Below are 19,519 nucleotides of genomic sequence, written 5' to 3'. Positions count from 1 at the left end.
TTGTAGGAATCTGGGTCATCCTGGACTATCAAGTCCTGTTAAGTCTGCGCCACTTTAATACATACCCCCTCCTTGTATCTGCTATAACCACACCTGCTATAACATCTGCTATAACTCCCCTGACGAGTTAAGGGGTCTGTTATAGGTAGTCATCTTTATTCCCTTACTGCAGGATATATATAGTAGGATATACTCTCCAACGAAACACTTAGGGACTTAGAGCATATCTCTATACTAGTTTTTACCCCCATATGAATAGCCTACCCGGGTCTGTAAGCCCCACACGGCCATTTCCCTGTCCTCACAGGGTCACCTAGGGTCATCTTTTTTAGGGCTAGGTTCCGGACGGGGCCACCCCTTGCGGGGATAGAACCCTGTGTTAGCAGGCACTTTAGGGCTTGATAGGCCAAGTAGGGCATTACCAGGGACAGACTTTTCCCTGTGGCCCTCTTGTACAAAGTGACCGCCAACTGGAGGACGTATCCACACGTGAGAACACCTCCTCCAGGGTACTGGACTTGTCGGTCCTCTCGTCCACCACCGGTAAGACCAACCCTTATCTTGCCTTATGGCATGTTTATAGATCACGGCAGACTTGCCACGATCTCCACTTTTTGTTTATGTCTATAGGTCATACAGTCCACCTCCCGCTTTACTCTGAGACTTGAACGTGTATCTGACCATCGGGTGACCTGCCACCTCAGGTCCCCTGTAGTTGTGTGTTTTGTTTGTCTGGTAGGGGTTCTCTTCCCATTTTTGGGACTTCTAATTATCCTAATAAAAGTTAGGTTTTAATACGTTACTACCCCTTTCTTTCACTTGACGCTACAAGGAGACCATTAGGCCCCTTTCACACGGGCGAGTATTCCACGCGGGTGCAATGCGTGAGGTGAACGTATTGCACCCGCACTGAATCCGGACCCATTAATTTCTATGGGGCTGTGCACACGAGCTGTGATTTTCACGCATCACTTGTGCGTTGCGTGAAAATCGCAGCATGCTCTATATTCTGCATTTTTCACGCAACGCAGGCCCCATAGAAGTGAATGGGGCCGCGTAAAAATCGCAAGCATTCAAGTGCGGATGTGGTGCGATTTTCACGCATGGTTGCTAGGTGACGATCGGGCTGGGGACCCGATCTGTATTATTTTCCCTTATAACATGGTTATAAGGGAAAATAATAGCATTCTGAATACAAAATGCATAGTACAATAGCGCTGGAGGGGTTAAAAATAAAAAAAAATTAACTCACCGAGTCCACTTGATCGCGTAGTTGCGGATCTCTGTCTTCATCTGTAATGTTGAGCTGCCGGCTAAGGACCGGTGGTGATGTCACATCATATGGTCAAATCACATGGTCCCTCACCATGGTGATGAACCATGTGATTGGACCATGTGATGAGCACAGTGACATCATAAAAGGTCCTATTCCTATGCACAGCAAAGAAGAAGACAGAAGAGAAGCCGAGCTGCACGATCAAGTGGATTAAGGTGAGTTAAATATATATTTTTTTTTTGTTAACCCCTCCAGCCTTATTGTACTATGCATTCTGTATTCAGATTGCTATTATTTTCCCTTATAACCATGTTATAAGGGAAAATAATGCAATCTACAGAACACCTAACCCAAACTTCACAGAAGTTCGGGTTTGGGTACCAAACATGCCGATTTTTCTCACGCGCGTGCAAAACGCATTACAATGTTTTGCACTCGTGCAGAAAAATTGCGCATTCTCCCGCAACGCACCCGCATCTTATCCAGGCAAAAAACATGACGCCCGTGTGAAAGAGGCCTTAAGGGGACAGTGCCTGCATTGTTGGTAAGAAGATTGTTCCTTTGGAGTAAAACAGGTGCATTGACATTGGGCACTGCTGACCATTACTACCAATGTACAGACCTTTTTTAACTTATGCTAACGGTAGTGTGCTGGGATTTGTCGGTTCACCTGAGTCCTTATTTGGCTTATGGTTATTAATTTATGTTTTCAAAAAGGAACAAGACCCATTTGAGCAGGTTGTTCGTGCTCAGTTACTATCATAACTGTCTCTTTGGACCGGAATGATTTCATATTCTGCACTTAGGTAAACAAGAGTCCACAATAAAATCAATAAGTCAATGATAACTTCTGTCAGGTAGCTTTTAGCATGGTTTCAGAAAATACATCAGAAATTTTTTGTCACCTCAACAATAGATGTTGCAACAGATTTCAAGGCAAGGAGAGACAAGCAGCATGACACTCAAGGTTCCACTTAGAAATGTCATCCGAGTGCCAATCAGTTTAGAGAATTACAGTAACCAAAGCACTCATGACATCAAGTCTCAGACAATTATTCCAGAGCAAAGAAAGACAAGGACTCAAAATGTAAATAACCCAGCAAATTAGAAATTTCTGGGGCAACAAAATGAACCACATCCTGAGGAAGAAGGGTACTGTCCACTGTAGTGACATTAATAGCCTTAGACAGTCTAAGCCAGACCTGGGCAAACTACGGCCCGCGGGCCGTATACGGCCCGGCGGACCTTTTAATCCGGCCCCCGGCATTTTTGTTGCCGCCGCCGGCCCTGTAACAGCACGGAGTCTGGAGTCACTGTCCGGAGTGAGGAGGGGGCGGGGCCCGCGGCCGCTCTGCGCTCCGCTCTGCTGCCTGGCCTGCCTGTCTCTTTAACAGAGCAGACCAGTGGCTGCTGGAGCGTGATGCAGCTGCCGCACAGGCAGAAAGAGGAAGGAGGCGGAGCCCCAGCCAGCAGCCACAGCCAAAGCCAAGCAACTAACAGAACTTACAGGTATTTGGTGGGGGTGGGGGGGGCTCATATAGGACAGGGGGACAGTGTGTGCTTTCCTGCCTGCTACTACATCACCCCCCCCCCCCCCAGGGATTGTGGGGGTCATTAAGGGTTGGACTTGCTGCTGATGTTGAGTGTGCCAGTGTGTGTGTGTCCGTCCCTGTGTGTGTGTCTGTCCCTTTGTGTGTGTGTGTGTCTATCCCTGTGTGTGTGTGTGTTTGTCCCTTTGTGTGTGTGTGTCCATCCCTGTGTGTGTGTGTTTGTCCCTTTGTGTGTGTGTCCCCGTCCCTGTGTGTGTCCGTCCGTGTGTGTCTGTCCCTTTGTGTGTGTGTGTCTATCCCTGTGTGTGTGTGTTTGTCCCTTTGTGTGTGTGTCCCCGTCCCTGTGTGTGTCCGTCCATGTGTGTCTGTCCCTTTGTGTGTGTGTGTCTATCCCTGTGTGTGTGTGTTTGTCCCTTTGTGTGTGTGTGTGTGTGTCCATCCCTGTGTGTGTGTGTCCCCGTCCCTGTGTGTGTCCGTCCGTGTGTGTCTGTCCCTTTGTGTGTGTCCGTCCCTTTGTGTGTGTGTGAGTGTGTCTGTCCCTTTGTGTGTGTCCCCGTCCCTGTGTGTATGTCTCTCCCTGTGTGTATCACCATGCCCACAGTGTTCCTATGTCTTGACGCAGCTGCTTCAGAACGTTCTGTGCGGGGAAGAAGATGGAAGAGGAGGCAGCGCCAGCATGGAGTCTGTGCGATAGACACAGGGAGGCACACTAAGGACGAAGGTAACACTTCCACATGATCTACACTAGTGTTATCTGTGGTTTTACATAGGACTGCAGGTAACACTACTACATTATTTAGCACTAGTGTTATCTGTGGTTTTACATAGGACTGCAGGTAACACTACTACATTATTTAGCACTAGTGTTATCTGTGGTTTTACATAGGACTGCAGGTAACACTACCACAAGGTTAGCTCACACAGGGCGCCTGAACACCTAAGGCCGGCCCTGGCTGCGCACCCCAGCGCCAAGGGATGACGTCACTGATGTAATATGCCTCTTATATGTGGAGAGCGGTGATGTCACAGATGTAATATATTACTTATAAGTGATAATAATTATAATTATAAGTGATATATTACATCAGTGACATCACCACTCTCCACACATAAGTAATATATTACATCAGTGACATGACTGCTGTCCACATATACCGGTAAGTAATACATTACATCAGTGACATCACCGCTCATCACATATATGTGGAGAGCGGTGATGTCACTGATGTAATATATCGCCTATATGTGGACAGCGGTGATGTCACTGATGTAATATAACATTATATGTGGAGAGTGTTCATGTCACTGATGCAATACAGCGCTCCAGATGGCGACCAAAATGGTCGCCAATGCGCCTTAAAATTTGCAGATGGCGACAAGACTTGTCATAGGCTACAGGCCTGAGGTCTATTTGGTAGTGAAATCCCAGCGCAGGCAGGCATGATGATGTCATCACGCCCGCCTGTGCCAGGACGCGGTGATTTTATGCAGTATTGAGTTTAGCCTTTTGGCCCGGCCCTCCAAAATATTTTCAGTTTCTCATGTGGCCCCATCGAAAAAATAATTGCCCACCCCTGGTCTAAGCAAAGGTATCTTCATCAATTATACAATTTTGGCATAGATGAAATTAGCGGTTCTTTGCAGTCAATAAATGCCTTAGCCCACAAAGAATGTTCTCTTTAAAACAGTTGTACAGGTAGCAGTATGTTATCAGAAAGAAAAGTAAATACCTAAGTGATTGTGTTTTCCTGTAGCTGGACTGGTGCTTAGACAGGACTTGATTAATAACCAGATTATCCACAATACAAACCAAATCCAAGATCTCTGTATTTACTTTTACAATTCGGAGCCGTGCAAATCAGCATAGGTTTATTAGGAGGTAGGCTATTAACATGACCAGCCCCATATGATCCGTTCAGTTCCAGATAAACACAGCAGAAATTTAAAGTACAATTTATAGCTTTCATGAAGCATTACAGATTCCCTACAATTCCCAGAAATATGGTCTAGCAAGTTGAGCTGAGACTGTGGTGTCCTCCTTGGAAATGCAAGTTTTTGGTTCAAGATCTTGCATTTGATCAACTCCTTTCTGATCTGTAGTAGTTCTTCTGTTGTGTTACTTTACAAAATAACCTGCTTAACAACTTCACTTCCAAAGTCAGGTTTTATGCTGACAATTCTGGTTAACAGAGTGCAAGAGACCTCATGAATTCATCCTTTCCCACCACAAGGAGGATATGATTTGGCTCCTGAAAATTCCCAGGTTCATGCAAATAGGTATAAGAAGAACCAGACAAGCAAGGGGTTGGTAATGAGAGATAAATCTCAGAGCTTGAAGCAAATCCAAACATAGTCAGGGTCAGAGCTGATTCTAATAACCAAGAAGGATGACAAGTGTCAAAATGATAGGCAATGAATCCAGAGGAGTAGTTGTGTCAGATAATCACAAGTCAAACCAACAAACAAGTACATCAGAAAGGATTTTGTATGCTAGGAGCAGCAGCTTCAGGACTCTCCTAACTTCCCAGTTCCCTCCCACAGTAACTTACCCCAGTTCTGCTGTGTGAAGTAGTGGGACCAGTGAGAGAAGAGAAGAGAACTTTATACTGGAGGCACAGTGACACAGGAGGTCAGAGAGAGCAGCGTCTCCATTATCTCCTGCTGCTGCCTCGGCTCCTCTGGCTCCGCCGCCTCCTCACACATGATGGAATATTACACTGCAGAGAGGAGGGGGGGAGCTGTCTGCTCATGTCGGGTCGGTGAAGTTTACTTTGGAGAAAGGAACAAGCGCTGCAAGGTATTGTGCTGTCCCTTTCACCAAAGTAAAATGATATGTGTGTCAGTGCTGCAGTCCAGCACCTGATAACAGCCAGGTGTCTGAAAGTATAGTAACTGCCCTGCTGGTGGCTCTGGCTGTAGTATAAGCAGACAGGCAAGGGGCCCACCGGGCATTTCACCGGCTTCCCGGTGAGCCAGTCCGACCCTGGTTAGGAGAGTCCTGAAGCTGCTGCCCCTGCACATCTTGTGTCCCCCTGTTGTTCCAGCCCCTCAGAGACCTTTGCCCACCAACTATCTCACCTATACTTTATACAGAGCAAGAAGTTATGTCTCTCAGTGTCCCCCTCTTCCCTCTCATCAGTGGCATTTCACACTTTCGCAGCCCCTCACCCCCACATAATATGTAATGTCTCTGGAGGTTATATCAGTACTGAAGCGTTATAAGAGGAGCGGCTGATATCGGTCACATATGATGTAATGTGTCTGGAGGTTATATCAGCGTTGGAGCGTTATAAGAGGAGCGGCTGATATCAGTCATATATGATGTAATGTCTCTGGAGGTTACCGTATTTTTTGCCCCATAAGACGCACTTTCCCCCCCCCAAAAAAATGGGGGGAAAATGCCCCTGCCTCTTATGGGGCGAATGCTGACATTTTTACATCGCAGGCTGTGATGTATGAGCGAGCGTGGAGAGACTGGGAGGAGGAGCTGGGGTCCGGCAATTGCTGCGGGGCGGTGCAGTCACTGTACTCCAGCCCCGCTGCTCCAGTGCTGCACTATACAAATATAAAATGTCTCATTCAATTAAGGCTCCATTCACACGTCCGCAAATGGGTCCGCATCCGTTCCACAATTTTGCGGAACGGGTGCGGACCCATTCATTTTCTATGGGGACGGAATGGATGCTGACAGCATACAGTGTGCTGTCCGCATCCGCATTTGCGGAGCGCGGCCCCGATCTTCGGGTCCGCAGCTCCGCAAAAGATAGAACATGTCCTATTCTTGTCCGCAGCTTGTGGACAAGAATAGGCATTTCTATTGGGGTGCCGGGCAGGTGTGTTGCGGGTCTGCAACACACCACGGACGTGTGAATGGAGCCTAAAAGTGATTAAACATGCCCCCCCACTTTTAATATTACCATACACCCTAACAGCTTCTGTAGAAGGCAGGCCGGGCGGGTGGCAGCGTAACTCCCTGATGTCACGTGCCTGCGCCGCCTACTTTATGAATGAAGCAGGCGGCGCAGGCACGTGACGTCAGTGAGTGACGCGCCGGCCGCCCGGCCTACCTGCCTGCGTTGTACAGAAGCTGTTAGGGTGTACGGTAATATTAGGAGTGAGGGGGCATGTTTAATCACTTTTAATTGAATGAGACATTTTATATTTGTATACTGTAGCACTGGAGCGGTGTGGGGGGGAATCTGTGGATGACAATTTTATGGGGGACATCTGTGGATGGCACTGTTAAAGGGTGGGGGGTCTGTGGATGGCACATATATAACATTGCCATCCACAGATCCCCCATAACAGTGCCATCCACAGATCCCCCATAACAGTGCCATCCACAGATCCCCCATAACAGTGCCACCCACAGATCCCCCTCCATAACAGTGCCATCCACAGATCCCCCATAACAGTGCCATCCACAGATCTCCCATAACAATGCCATCCACAGATCCCCCATAAAAGTGCCATCCACAGATCCCCCATAACAGTGCCATCCACAGATCCCCCATAACAGTGCCATCCACAGATCCCCCATAACAGTGTCAGCCATAGATCTCCCCTGTAACAGTATCCTTCACAGATACCCCCCATAACAGTGCGTCATCCACAGATCCCCCCATAACAGTGCGTCATCCACAGATCCCCCATAACAGTGCCATCCCCAGATCCCCCATAACAGTGTCCTTCACAGATCCCCCCATAACAGTGTCCTTCACAGATCCCCCCATAACAGTGTCCTTTACAGATCCCCAGTAATAGTGCCATCCACAGACCACCATTAGTTCCAAACCCACCAAAAGCACACCTTTTGGTTAAAAATATTTATTTTCTTATTTTCCTCCCCAAAAACCTAGGTGCGTCTTATGAGCCGGTGCGTCTTATAGGCCGAAAAATACGGGTATATCAGTACTAGAGCGTTATAAGAGGAGAGGCTGATATCAGTCACATGTGATGTAATGTCTCTGGAGGTTATATCAGTGCTGGAGCGTTATAAGAGGAGCGGCTGATATCAGTCACATATGACTGTGGATAGGTCATCAGTATCTGATTGGTGGGGGTCTGACACCCGGGACTAGGGATCGACCGATATTGATTTTTTTAGAGCCGATAACCTGTGAACTTTCAGGCCGATAGCCGATAATTTATACCAATATTTTGTGCATTTTCATTCTTGAAAAAAAAAAAATCCTACACAAGTCTGTTGTTAAATGAAGAGATGCCATTATAGATCTAAGATTAAATATTTATACTTAATATTTTGGTGTCTTTTTTTATTTAATAACTATTTCCCCCTTAGGGGCTAGAACCTGGATCCCTTGTCCTATTCTCCCTAATAGAGATCTATCAGGGTGAATAGGACTTCACACTCTCCCTGCTGCCCTGTGCATAGTACACACAGCAGCAGGGAGCTGACTATGGCAGCCAGGGATTCAGTAGCGTCCTGGCTGCCATGGTAACTGATTGGAGCCCCAGGATTACACTGCTGGGGCTCCGATCAGAATCTGCCACCAATGAAGATAACTTGCCCATTAATTCAAATATAGCGACAACTGACCTCTATGAGAGGTAGCTGCGATCGGCGGCAGTTAACCCCTCAAGTGCAGCTATATGATTCACCCGCCTCCTATATTTGAATTAATAACTGAGTTAACATCATTGGTGGCGCAATGGCCACAGCCCCTCCCCTCCTCTTCCCCTCTTGCCTCTCACTGGTGGCAGTGGCAGCAGCAGCACAGGGGGGAGGTACTGCTTCCTTCTCCCCTGTGCTGCTGAGGGAACATTGATCGCGTTGATAGCATCGCGATCCATGTTCGCGATTCGTTATCGGCATATCGGCAAGGTTAGATGCTGATACCAATAACTTTGAAAATACTGAATATCGTCCGATAATAGTAAATCCGATAATCGGTCGATCCCTACCTGGGACCACTGCCGATCAGCTGTTTGAGAAGGCACCGGGGCTCCTGTGAGCCCTGTGCCCTTCTCTGTGATTTTTTCTGGGCCATGTGACGTCACGTTTATTGATCAAGTGGCCTAGGAGCAGCTCAGCCCCATAGAAGTGAAAGGGGTTGAGCATGATACCAAGCACAGCCGCTATACAATGTACGGCGCCGAGCTTGGTGAGCTGTGAGGAGGCCGTGGCACTACTGCGAGCACTTCAATAAACTTATCTTTTTGAATATGCAGGAAACATTTCCTTCACTTTGGATATTGTTTAGGCTGGCTGGGGGACTGGGTGGTTCATCTAGGACATGGAATGTCCACGTGTGACTGCTGTCCAAACTACTGACTGTAAATAACAGATACAGTTATCAACTAAATGAGTTGCTTAAAGGGAGTCTGTCATCACAGTTTCACCTTTTTAACCCTTCAGATAGCTTTCTAGCAGCATTACAGTTGATAAAAACGTTACCTTTTATAAGCAATCGTGGACTTATAAAACTGGCAAAAATCATCTTAGTAGGATATGCAAATGAGGGCTCGCAAGTGCCCAGGGGTGGCGTCAACCTCGTAGGTGCCCAGGCAGCTCTGCCTTATCGTCGCTTCCCCCCGCCCAGTCTTTCCATCTGCCCGCCCATCCTTTCCCTCTGCCCGCCCATCTTCTTACTTCTTCTTTCGCCGAGATCCCGGGCCTGCGCATGCGCACTGCGATGTCCATTCCTAGTACGGCATCAGAGTAATTAATGTGCATGAGTCTGCTAACTGGGCACTTGCGAGCCGTCATTTGCATATCCTACTAAGATGATTTTTGCCAGTTTTATAAGTCCACGATTGCTTATAAAGGTAACATTTTTATCAACTGTAATGCTGCTAGAAAGCTATGGGAAGGGTTAAAAAGGTAAAACTGATGACAGACTCCCTTTAAAGAGAAACAATTTGATATAGTGCAGTGCACAATACTGTTCTGTTTAGCATACTGTTACTGTATTGTGTGCTAAAATGCATACATTCATGTGTGCGGGACTGAAAAATGAACAAGTTATATCTCCAGCTCTAGGGTGGGCCCGCAAAATCAATTCCACTGGTGGGCCCTAGGCACTCCAGTCCGACACTGATGCTACATAATGATAGTATTCAATGGCAGCACAGTAACGTCAACACACATTGTATGACTTACCTGTATGATCCTGTTAAGCTGGTATTATATTTTTCATAAAAAACATCTTCTTTGGTCAATGACACTACTGTCCTGATATTTTCAACAACTTCTGTTGATATCTAAAGATTAGTGAGAAAAGTGTTTATAGAAAAAAATGTTATGAAATTAATTGCAATTAATAAGTAGTGATCAGCAGTATAGGCAATATTCAAATTTGCGATATTTCGTGAACTTTTGGCCTAATATTCGCCATAAATTTGCAAATTCGTGATCTCCAGTCATTATGTTCTTGATTGTGAAAATCGGCAATGTAATATGCGCATATTGAGCGCGCAATACAGGCGTGGCTCACTTTTGCTCCATTTTTCAAGCTGCTAGAAGTTTCCTGAGACTGGAGAAAATGGTTGGCAGCAACTTTTATGACTCCTGATCACTGTAAATAATTTTACATTACAGCACTCTGCTCCAATATATTCGCGATTGCGAATATCAGCACTAATGATGCGCATAGTTTTTGCGCAAAACATGCAACTTCACATTCTATCAGGTCTGAGTAGATATTACTGATTGGTGCACAAGTATTGTTGTGACATCACAGCACTATGTCTGTAGCATGCATGTATGGACAGCAGAGAAACAGTAATTCCTATCACACTACCTAACACCCTGCACTGGAACCTATCAGCTACTATATCACTATCTAACCTACACTGACTATCTCCCACTAACTATCTGTATTATATATATAAGATAACTAACTATCTAATGTAATTGACTCAGCAATGTAAATGACTCAGTAAAGCACAGAGCTCAGTAATGACACTGCTCTCTCTCTCACACAACTCAAAAAACGGCAGAAAATGGCTGCAGGGGAGGTTCTTATATAGTGAGGGGTAGGCAACTTTCCTATTGGTTGATAGGGATGTTACTAAGCTCTGACAAAGATATTGCAGCCTTCTCATTGGCCCACAAGCAAGAACTGAGGTTACTATGAAAAAAAAAAATATTTTTTTTTGGTGCTCATAATTCCAGCATTCCTGAGGAGGAACGATTTTCCTCTTCTTTGTCTTCTATTTGGCGGAAAATCCAAAATAACCTGAAAAAGATGGGCAACATGTTATGTTATGTTATGTTACTAAGTCCTTGTATAGCGCTCTAGAGGAACTCAATCCGATCGAAGCGCTTGTGGACGGCTATATTTGTGAGCCCCTACGTCATCCTACACAAATAGCCAGGTCTTAACCAGCTTCCTAAATTCCAGGTAATCTGATGTTGTTCTGATATGTTCTGGGAGGGAGTTTCAGATCTTGGGGGCTAATGCTGAGAAACGTCTGTCCCCCCTTGTCTTGAGGCGGGTTCTTGGCACCGACAGAAGGGAGGCTGAGGTGGATCTCAGTTCTCTAGGAGGATGGTAACGTGTTATCTTTTTTTGCAGATAGATGGGGCCTGTTTTGTGGAGGGCTTTGTGTGTTAAGCAGCACAGCTTAAACTGGACTCTCTCTTTCACTGGGAGCCAGTGGCGTTCCCTGCGTGCTTTTGTAACAGAGTCTGTCCAGTCTAGTTTCTTGATGAGCCGGATGGCTCTGTTTTGACAGAGTTGCAGAGCTCTCAGATCTTTCTCTGGTAGCCCCGCATACATTGCATTGCCGTAGTCCAGGTGGGAGTTGACTAGCGCTCCCACCACGACCTGTCTGCATGTGTTGGGGAGAAGCGGTAGGGCTTTTTTTAGAAAGAATAGGGCGAAGTTTGCTTTCCGTATTACTTCTTTAATCTGGGGACGGAGGCTCATTTCTTGATCCAAAATTATCCCCAGACTCTTTCCTTGTGTGGCGATGGCAACGTTTTCCCCAAAGATAGACGGGGCGGCAGCCTCAGGTGTTTTATGTAGTGCAATAAGCTCAGTCTTGGTCGGGTTGAGTTTGAGGTGGTTATGTGCTAGCCAGTTCCTGGCCTTATTTAGTCCTTCTTGCATGAGTTTATAGTCATCAGCGGATTTCGATACTCTCAAAAGGATCTGTGTATCGTCCGCATAAGACTCAAAGCTGATGTTATACTCCTTCAGAATGGCGAGCAGAGGTCGGACATAAATATTGAAGAGTAATGGCGAGAGGAGAGATCGCTGAGGGACTCCCCACTCCACCTTCTCGACTGGGGAAAAGAATGAGCCCAGTTTGACTCTCTGAGCTCTGTTTTTCAGGAAAGAGTCAAACCAGGCAAGTCCGTGGTTATCTACTCCAACGTCAGCTTTTAATCTATTTAGGAGGATGGAATGGCTGATAGTGTCGAAGGCTGCCGACATGTCTAGGAGAACCAGCCAAGTCCCCCCTCCCTCGTCAGCGACCCCTAGGGCTTCATCCCAAAGGCTGACCAGGGCTGATTCCGTGCTGTGTGTTGGCCTGAAGCCCGACTGGTGTTCATCTAGAAGTCGATGCTTTTCTACGTGCAGCTGGAGTTGGCTTGCCACTGCTATCTCCATGATTTTGGCTATTAGGTGGATGTTGGTAATCGGTCTGAAGTTGGCCATCATATTTATGTCTGCTCCTGGTTTCTTGAGGAGGGGAGTTATGATTCCTAACTTGAGAGTCTCAGGGACGTTACCACTGAGAAAGGAGTCATTTATAATTCTTAGAATTAACGGGGCGATGGTGGTCGTGCATTCAATAAGAGATTTAGTTTGGATATTGGAGAGGGGATAAGTTGATTTGGACATATTTTTCATGCTTTTAGTTAGGTCTTCAAGTTTTAAAGGGCATAGAGTAAAGGTGTGGGTGGGGTTTATCACGTTGTTCTCTATGGGGGGAACAGTTGCCTGTTGAGCTAGCAAGATGTCATTTTGGATGCCATCAACTTTTTGTTTAAAAAATTTCGAGATGTCGTTGCAGAGGTCTTGGGATTCGGGGATAGTGGTTTTGAGGCCATCAGGGTTAGCTAGATCGAAAATGATCTGAAAGATCTTTTTAGGCTTTTGAGCAGCGTTTTCGATCTCGCTAGCAAAATGGTTTTGTTTGGCCTTAAAGATTGCTTTGTGGTAAATCGTCAGTTGGGTCTTATATTTTAGCTGTGATTCTTCTATCGGGTTTTTCCTCCATGCCCTCTCTAGTCTGTTGCATTCTATTTTCACTATTTTTAGTTCTCTCGTATACCACGGTGCTTTTTTCCCTGATTTCTTTACCAGTCTCAAGGGGGCATGTTGGTCCGCCGTTTTTTTGACGATGTCGTCAAATTGTAATGTGAGTTTCTCACAGGGCAGATTGAGATCGATTTTGCTGATGTATTCTTCTAAGGTAGGTAGGATTTTGTCATATGTCAGGTTGTTGTTATTTCTTCGCCAATTATTTTTTTCTCCTGTGGTTAGCTGCTTCGTGTTAATTGGGATGTGGAGTTCAAAGGCTATGAGTCTATGGTCAGTCCAGGGCAATTCTTCTGGGTCTTCTACCGTTAAGTTTAGATTTTTTTCAAAAATCGGATCGAGCAAGTGACCCGCTTTATGTGTTGGTTTGTCAACCCTCAAGGTCAGTTGGGCTAAGTCGAACTGTGTGGTGACTTTTTGGGCTGAAGTATCTTGCTTATCGTTGAACCAAAGGTTAAGGTCCCCTAGAATAAGAAGTCTATGATGTTTTATTGTGAGATCCGTGGCCCATTCTATGAAGTTGTCTGTGAAATGAGTGCGGGGTCCTGGGGGTCTGTAACATAACGCTGTTATTATTGTATATTTATTTTCTAACGTCAGACGTGCTATGAGTGTTTCCCATGATGGGTTTTCCGTAAGAAGGTTAATTTCTGTTATTTTTATTGTGTTTTTATGTACAATCGCTATCCCTCCCCCCTGTTTGTTAGGCCTATTCTTTATGATGATCTTGTAGTCTGGTGGGAGCATTTCCCCGATGTCAACCCTCGACTTTTCTGTAAACCATGATTCCGTAATGAACAGACATTCATAGTTTCTATCTATGCATAGATCGCGAATTTCATATTTATTCTTAACTGCCGATCTGGCGTTTATTAAGGCACATCTTAGGTCAGTGTGGAGGGATTTTCTTTTCGGGGGCCATTTATATTGTTCTGGATATTTTAGGTCTGTGCTATCTATGGTTTGTGGCGAATGGTTAAAAATAGGTGTTTTTAAAATCTTAGGTTTAAAAGCTTTGGTTAAAATAGCACCAGGGATATCTGTGGCCCTGTTTTGTAGTGCCAGCAGTTGTTGTGAATCGTACCTGATTCGCAGATCTGAGGTATGCGACCCAGGGTGACCGCTCTGGTTTCTCTGGTCCCTTCTGGCCGGACGGGCTCAGACGGGCGTGTCCCCTGGACCACCGGACCCGTCCGCCGGACCCGTCCGTGGTACGTGTACATTTTTTATGTGTGATGCGGCGTAAAGACGCCGAGCGCCGTCCCTCTGTCGGCTCCGCCACTCCCCTAGGCGTGCCACAGCGCTAGAGCCGGGCTTGGGGGTGTTCTAAGGCAGATTCCACAGAGTGCAGGTGCGTTCAGAAAATTGTAAATTGTAAGTTGTGCCAAAAGTGCAAGTGCTTGGTGTGGTGGCCCCCTAGAGGGGTCGCCACTTTAGTAAGTGCGGGTAAGCCTTTTCAGAGTGTGTAGGCAGCGTGAGGGTCCCGAGTCGAATCTGTCAACCGCGGCCTCTCACACTGTTGTAGTTTTTATGTGTGTCGGCTCTGCCTCTCCCTTTGGAGTTCCACAGCGCTGGAGCCGGGCGTGGGGGTGTTCTTGGGCGGATTCCGCAAAGTGCAGGTGCATTCAGAGAAAATTACACATCGTGTCAAAAGTGGAAGCGCTTGGTGTCAGATCCATCCAATCTATATACGCATAGAGGCTCCCGCTGTAGGGGGGTATTGTCTGAGCAAATATAATCAATACATCTACTACCTATACAAAAAATGTGAAAAAAAAAACAAAAAAACAAATTCCCAATGTGCTGATAATAGAGAACAGTCCCGATATCCAAGTGCCAGTATTATAAAAAGGTGAAAAACGGAATCCAGAAAAAAGACAGTCACTTGTGGTTAATCCAGATCCATCTGTGTAAATAATTGATCAACAAAATAAGAATCCTGTAGGACAAATCAAAATTGTGTTGTGCTGCTGTGTTTAAAATAATAGGTGAGTATTCATTTGCTGCAGACTCTCTTGTATTACCCACAAACAGCAGAAGGTTTGCCGATATTGGCGGCAAAAAACTATTGAGACTGTAGCCGCTTGTGTATAGGAATAACTTTGTATTCAAATGTTGCAATAGCGATGGTTTCAATTTGCCACTATGGGCTGAACGCAATCAACTAGTAGAGGACTGCAATGCCAGAAATTCAGTGATGTTCGTTACTCTCTACGGCATCGTGCGGTGCGATGGTACTCACGATTGGTAATGTCCGGTCTGTAGTGTGAGTGCAGGTAAGCTTACCCTACAGGTAATATAAGCAGACAATGCGTCCTGAATATAGGCAGACAATGCGAGATGGTGTTCGCTTTCCTTGGGGCTGGTCAGTCGTCAGTCGGTCAGGTTCCTCGGGGCTCGCTGGGTGCCGACGTCCCGGCTGTTTCACTGTTAGTGTCCCACGTGTGCCTACCAGCTCCCAAGGGAGAGGCAGGGCCTGGGGAGAGATGGAAAAAAACTCCCTGCAATTCTGGATCCGATCACAGGGGAAGCAGATGGAAAAATCACCCTGGAAGTCTCTGGAAGTTCAGGAGCTCTCCTAGCACACGTCTGATCACCTCAGCTGCATGGTCCATGTATAAGCATGCGGCTGACAGGAGACGTATGAGTGGTCCGGACCTGAAAGTGGGTGATTCTGTGTGGCTGTCTACAAGAAACATTAAACTTAAGATTAGTGTTGAGCGAACAGTTCGAGCATAGTTCGGGTCCGTACCGAATTTTGGGGTGTTCGTGACACGGACCCGAACCCGAACTTTTTCGTAAAAGTTCGGGTTCGGGTTCGTCGTTCGGCATGTATTTTGGCGCATTTTGAAAGGCTGCAAAGCAGCCAATCAACATGCATCATACTACTTGCCCTAAGATGCCATCGCAGCCATGCCTACTATTGGCACGGCTGTGATTGGCCAAGTGCAGCATGTGACTCAGCCTCTTTATAAGCTTGTGCGCACGTCGGGACGTGCTCACTCCCGATGTGAATAGAACAGGGATAGACGCAGCTGATGCTAGGGCGAGAATAGGCAGGGATAATTGAATAACTGGAAGCAAATTTCTCTCCTCCACCTGTGATTCATCTGAACAACTGCAGCTGAGCTGCTTTTTTGATAGGGATTGGCTATTTTTAGAGTGGCCAGAGTGATTTTTCCATCCACATGTACCTGGGCTGACCGCCGGCCGCCATTTTGCGACTTGTAGTGCTGCAGCAGAAGCTGCCACAGTGTGCATTCCAAAGCTCCAAACAAGTCAGACATCTACACCTGGGATTCAGACCAATAGCGATTTAGCAGCACAGTCCAAGGCTATTTTTTTTAAAGGTTGTGCAGACCATTTTGTGGCACATGTTACTGGGCTGATAGGCGGCGGCCATCTTGGGACTAGTGCTGCAGCACAATCTCTCCCAACGTCCATTAATCACTTGTAATAGTGGTCTGTGCCATAGAAATCCTACATCAGGGACTTGGGTGTGCTTGTGTCACCCCTACTAATACCAGTCCACCTGTAATCCATACAGTGAAAAGCCATAAAGTATTCCAGTGAGGGAATTTTTTTTTTATTTAAAAAAGGCCAAGTTAGTTTATCTGGCGTTCAATATACTAGATACAGTTAGGCCTGCGTTTCATACATCTGGAATTAGCAAACTAATGTGCTGGGGTTGGGAAAACATATATGTACCCATACTAGAATCTGTCAAAGAAAGCGGTACTCACATATAACAGTCATTCCATCTGTAATCCATACAGTCAAAAGACTGAAAGTATTCCAGTGAGGGGATTTTTTTTATTTAAAAAAGGCCAAGTTAGTTTATCTGGCGTTCAATATACTAGATACAGTTAGGCCTGCGTTTCATACATCTGGAATTAGCAAACTAATGTGCTGGGGTTGGGAAAACATATATGTACCCATACTAGAATCTGTCAAAGAAAGCGGTACTCACATATAACAGTCATTCCATCTGTAATCCATACAGTCAAAAGACTGAAAGTATTCCAGTGAGGGAATTTTTTTTATTTAAAAAAGGCCAAGTTAGTTTATCTGGCGTTCAATATACTAGATACAGTTAGGCCTGCGTTTCATACATCTGGAATTAGCAAACTAATGTGCTGGGGTTGGGAAAACATATATGTACCCATACTAGAATCTGTCAAAGAAAGCGGTACTCACATATAACAGTCATTCCATCTGTAATCCATACAGTCAAAAGACTGAAAGTATTCCAGTGAGGGAATTTTTTTTATTTAAAAAAGGCCAAGTTAGTTTATCTGGCGTTCAATATACTAGATACAGTTAGGCCTGCGTTTCATACATCTGGAATTAGCAAACTAATGTGCTGGGGTTGGGAAAACATATATGTACCCATACTAGAATCTGTCAAAGAAAGCGGTACTCACATATAACAGTCATTCCATCTGTAATCCATACAGTCAAAAGACTGAAAGTATTCCAGTGAGGGGATTTTTTTTATTTAAAAAAGGCCAAGTTAGTTTATCTGGCGTTCAATATACTAGATACAGTTAGGCCTGCGTTTCATACATCTGGAATTAGCAAACTAATGTGCTGGGGTTGGGAAAACATATATGTACCCATACTAGAATCTGTCAAAGAAAGCGGTACTCACATATAACAGTCATTCCATCTGTAATCCATACAGTCAAAAGACTGAAAGTATTCCAGTGAGGGAATTTTTTTTTTATTTAAAAAAGGCCAAGTTAGTTTATCTGGCGTTCAATATACTAGATACAGTTAGGCCTGCGTTTCATACATCTGGAATTAGCAAACTAATGTGCTGGGGTTGGGAAAACATATATGTACCCATACTAGAATCTGTCAAAGAAAGCGGTACTCACATATAACAGTCATTCCATCTGTAATCCATACAGTCAAAAGACTGAAAGTATTCCAGTGAGGGAATTTTTTTTTTATTTAAAAAAGGCCAAGTTAGTTTATCTGGCGTTCAATATACTAGATACAGTTAGGCCTGCGTTTCATACATCTGGAATTAGCAAACTAATGTGCTGGGGTTGGGAAAACATATATGTACCCATACTAGAATCTGTCAAAGAAAGCGGTACTCACATATAACAGTCATTCCATCTGTAATCCATACAGTCAAAAGACTGAAAGTATTCCAGTGAGGGGATTTTGCTTATAAAAAATAATATATTTCATTGTGGTGCGAGTTGAATCGCAACAATGAAGAAAAATACTATTAAGGGACGAGGACGCGGTCGTGGTGGTGTCCGTGGAGCCTCTGTTGCTGGTAGAGGACGTGGCCGTTCGGCCCCAGGCGCACACAGTAGGGAACGAACTCTCTCAACTAGCCGGCAGAATGTACCGCAATATCTCGTGGGGCCCAATGCCGCTCTTAGGATGGTAAGGCCTGAGCAGGTACAGGCATTAATCGATTGGGTGGCCGACAGTGCTTCCAGCACGTTCACCACATGGTCTTCCACCCAGTCTTCTGCGGAAAGCGCACAGGTGGCACCTGAAAACCAAGCCCATCAGTCTGTCACATCACCCCCAAGCATATCAGGGAAACGGTCTGAGCCACAAGTTATGCAGCAGTCTCTTCTTCTGTTTGAAGACTCTGCTTCCAGGGTTTCCCAGGGGCGTCCACCTAGCCCTTCCCCAGTGGAGGAAGACATACCATGCACTGACGCACAACCACTTATGTCTCCAGATGAAGAGGACATGGGAATACCACCACAGCAGAGTCACCGACTCTCTGATGATGACGAAACACAGGTGCCCACTGCCGCGTCTTTTTGCAGTGTGCAGACTGAACAGGAGGAGGTCAGGGAGGGAGACTGGGTGGAAGACGATGCAGAGGACGATGAGGTCTTAGACCCCACATGGACTGAAGGTCGTGGCGATGACTTTCACAGTTCAGAGGAAGAGGTAGTGGTGAGACCGAGACAACAGCGAAGCCAAAGAGGGAGCAGGGGGCCAAAGCAGACGAGCCGCCGCCCCCAGAGTTCGCCTGCTACTGGACATCGCCAACAGGGACCCAGCCCCACAAAGGCAGCTTCAAAGAGTTCCCTGGCATGGCACTTCTTTAAACAATGTCCTACCGACAAGACCCGAGTGACTTGCACGCTCTGCCATCAGAGCCTGAGGCGAGGCATTAACGTTCTGAACCTCAGCACAACCTGCATGACCAGGCATCTACATGCAAAGCATGAACTGCAGTGGGGTACACACCTTAAAAACCAGGCACTCGCTGAGGCTCCCCCTGCTCCCTCTACCGCTGCTGCCTCGGCTTCCGCCTCGAGAGGAATGTTGCCACCTGCCGAGCAGCAAACAGAGGATGTGCCACCGACACCACCACCACCGCCACCGTCAACTAGCGTCTCCACTATATCACACAGCAGCGTTCAGCTCTCAATATCTCAAACCTTAGAGAGGAAGCGCAAATTCCCCCCGAG

General features: G+C 46.0%; 2 protein-coding genes across 2 annotated transcripts in view; both read right to left on the bottom strand.

The window, feature by feature from the left end:
- Nucleotides 1-19,519, bottom strand: part of LOC121002302 (ATP-binding cassette sub-family B member 5-like) — a 1,125,761-nt gene that overhangs the window by 730,153 nt on the left and 376,089 nt on the right. The window lies entirely within an intron of this gene.
- LOC121002304 (ATP-dependent translocase ABCB1-like) overlaps nucleotides 1-19,519 on the bottom strand; it is a 159,134-nt gene that overhangs the window by 50,803 nt on the left and 88,812 nt on the right. The window contains exon 11 of the mRNA XM_040433705.1: nucleotides 9,950-10,050. Within this exon, the coding sequence (XP_040289639.1) occupies nucleotides 9,950-10,050 (101 nt within the window). The remainder of the gene's footprint in view (nucleotides 1-9,949; nucleotides 10,051-19,519) is intronic.

Source organism: Bufo bufo, chromosome 5 (genome assembly GCF_905171765.1).
Source record: "Bufo bufo chromosome 5, aBufBuf1.1, whole genome shotgun sequence".
Lineage (NCBI taxonomy): Eukaryota > Metazoa > Chordata > Amphibia > Anura > Bufonidae > Bufo > Bufo bufo.
The sequence above is the reverse complement of the archived record's forward strand: the minus strand, read 5'-3'. Positions and strand labels throughout refer to the sequence as shown.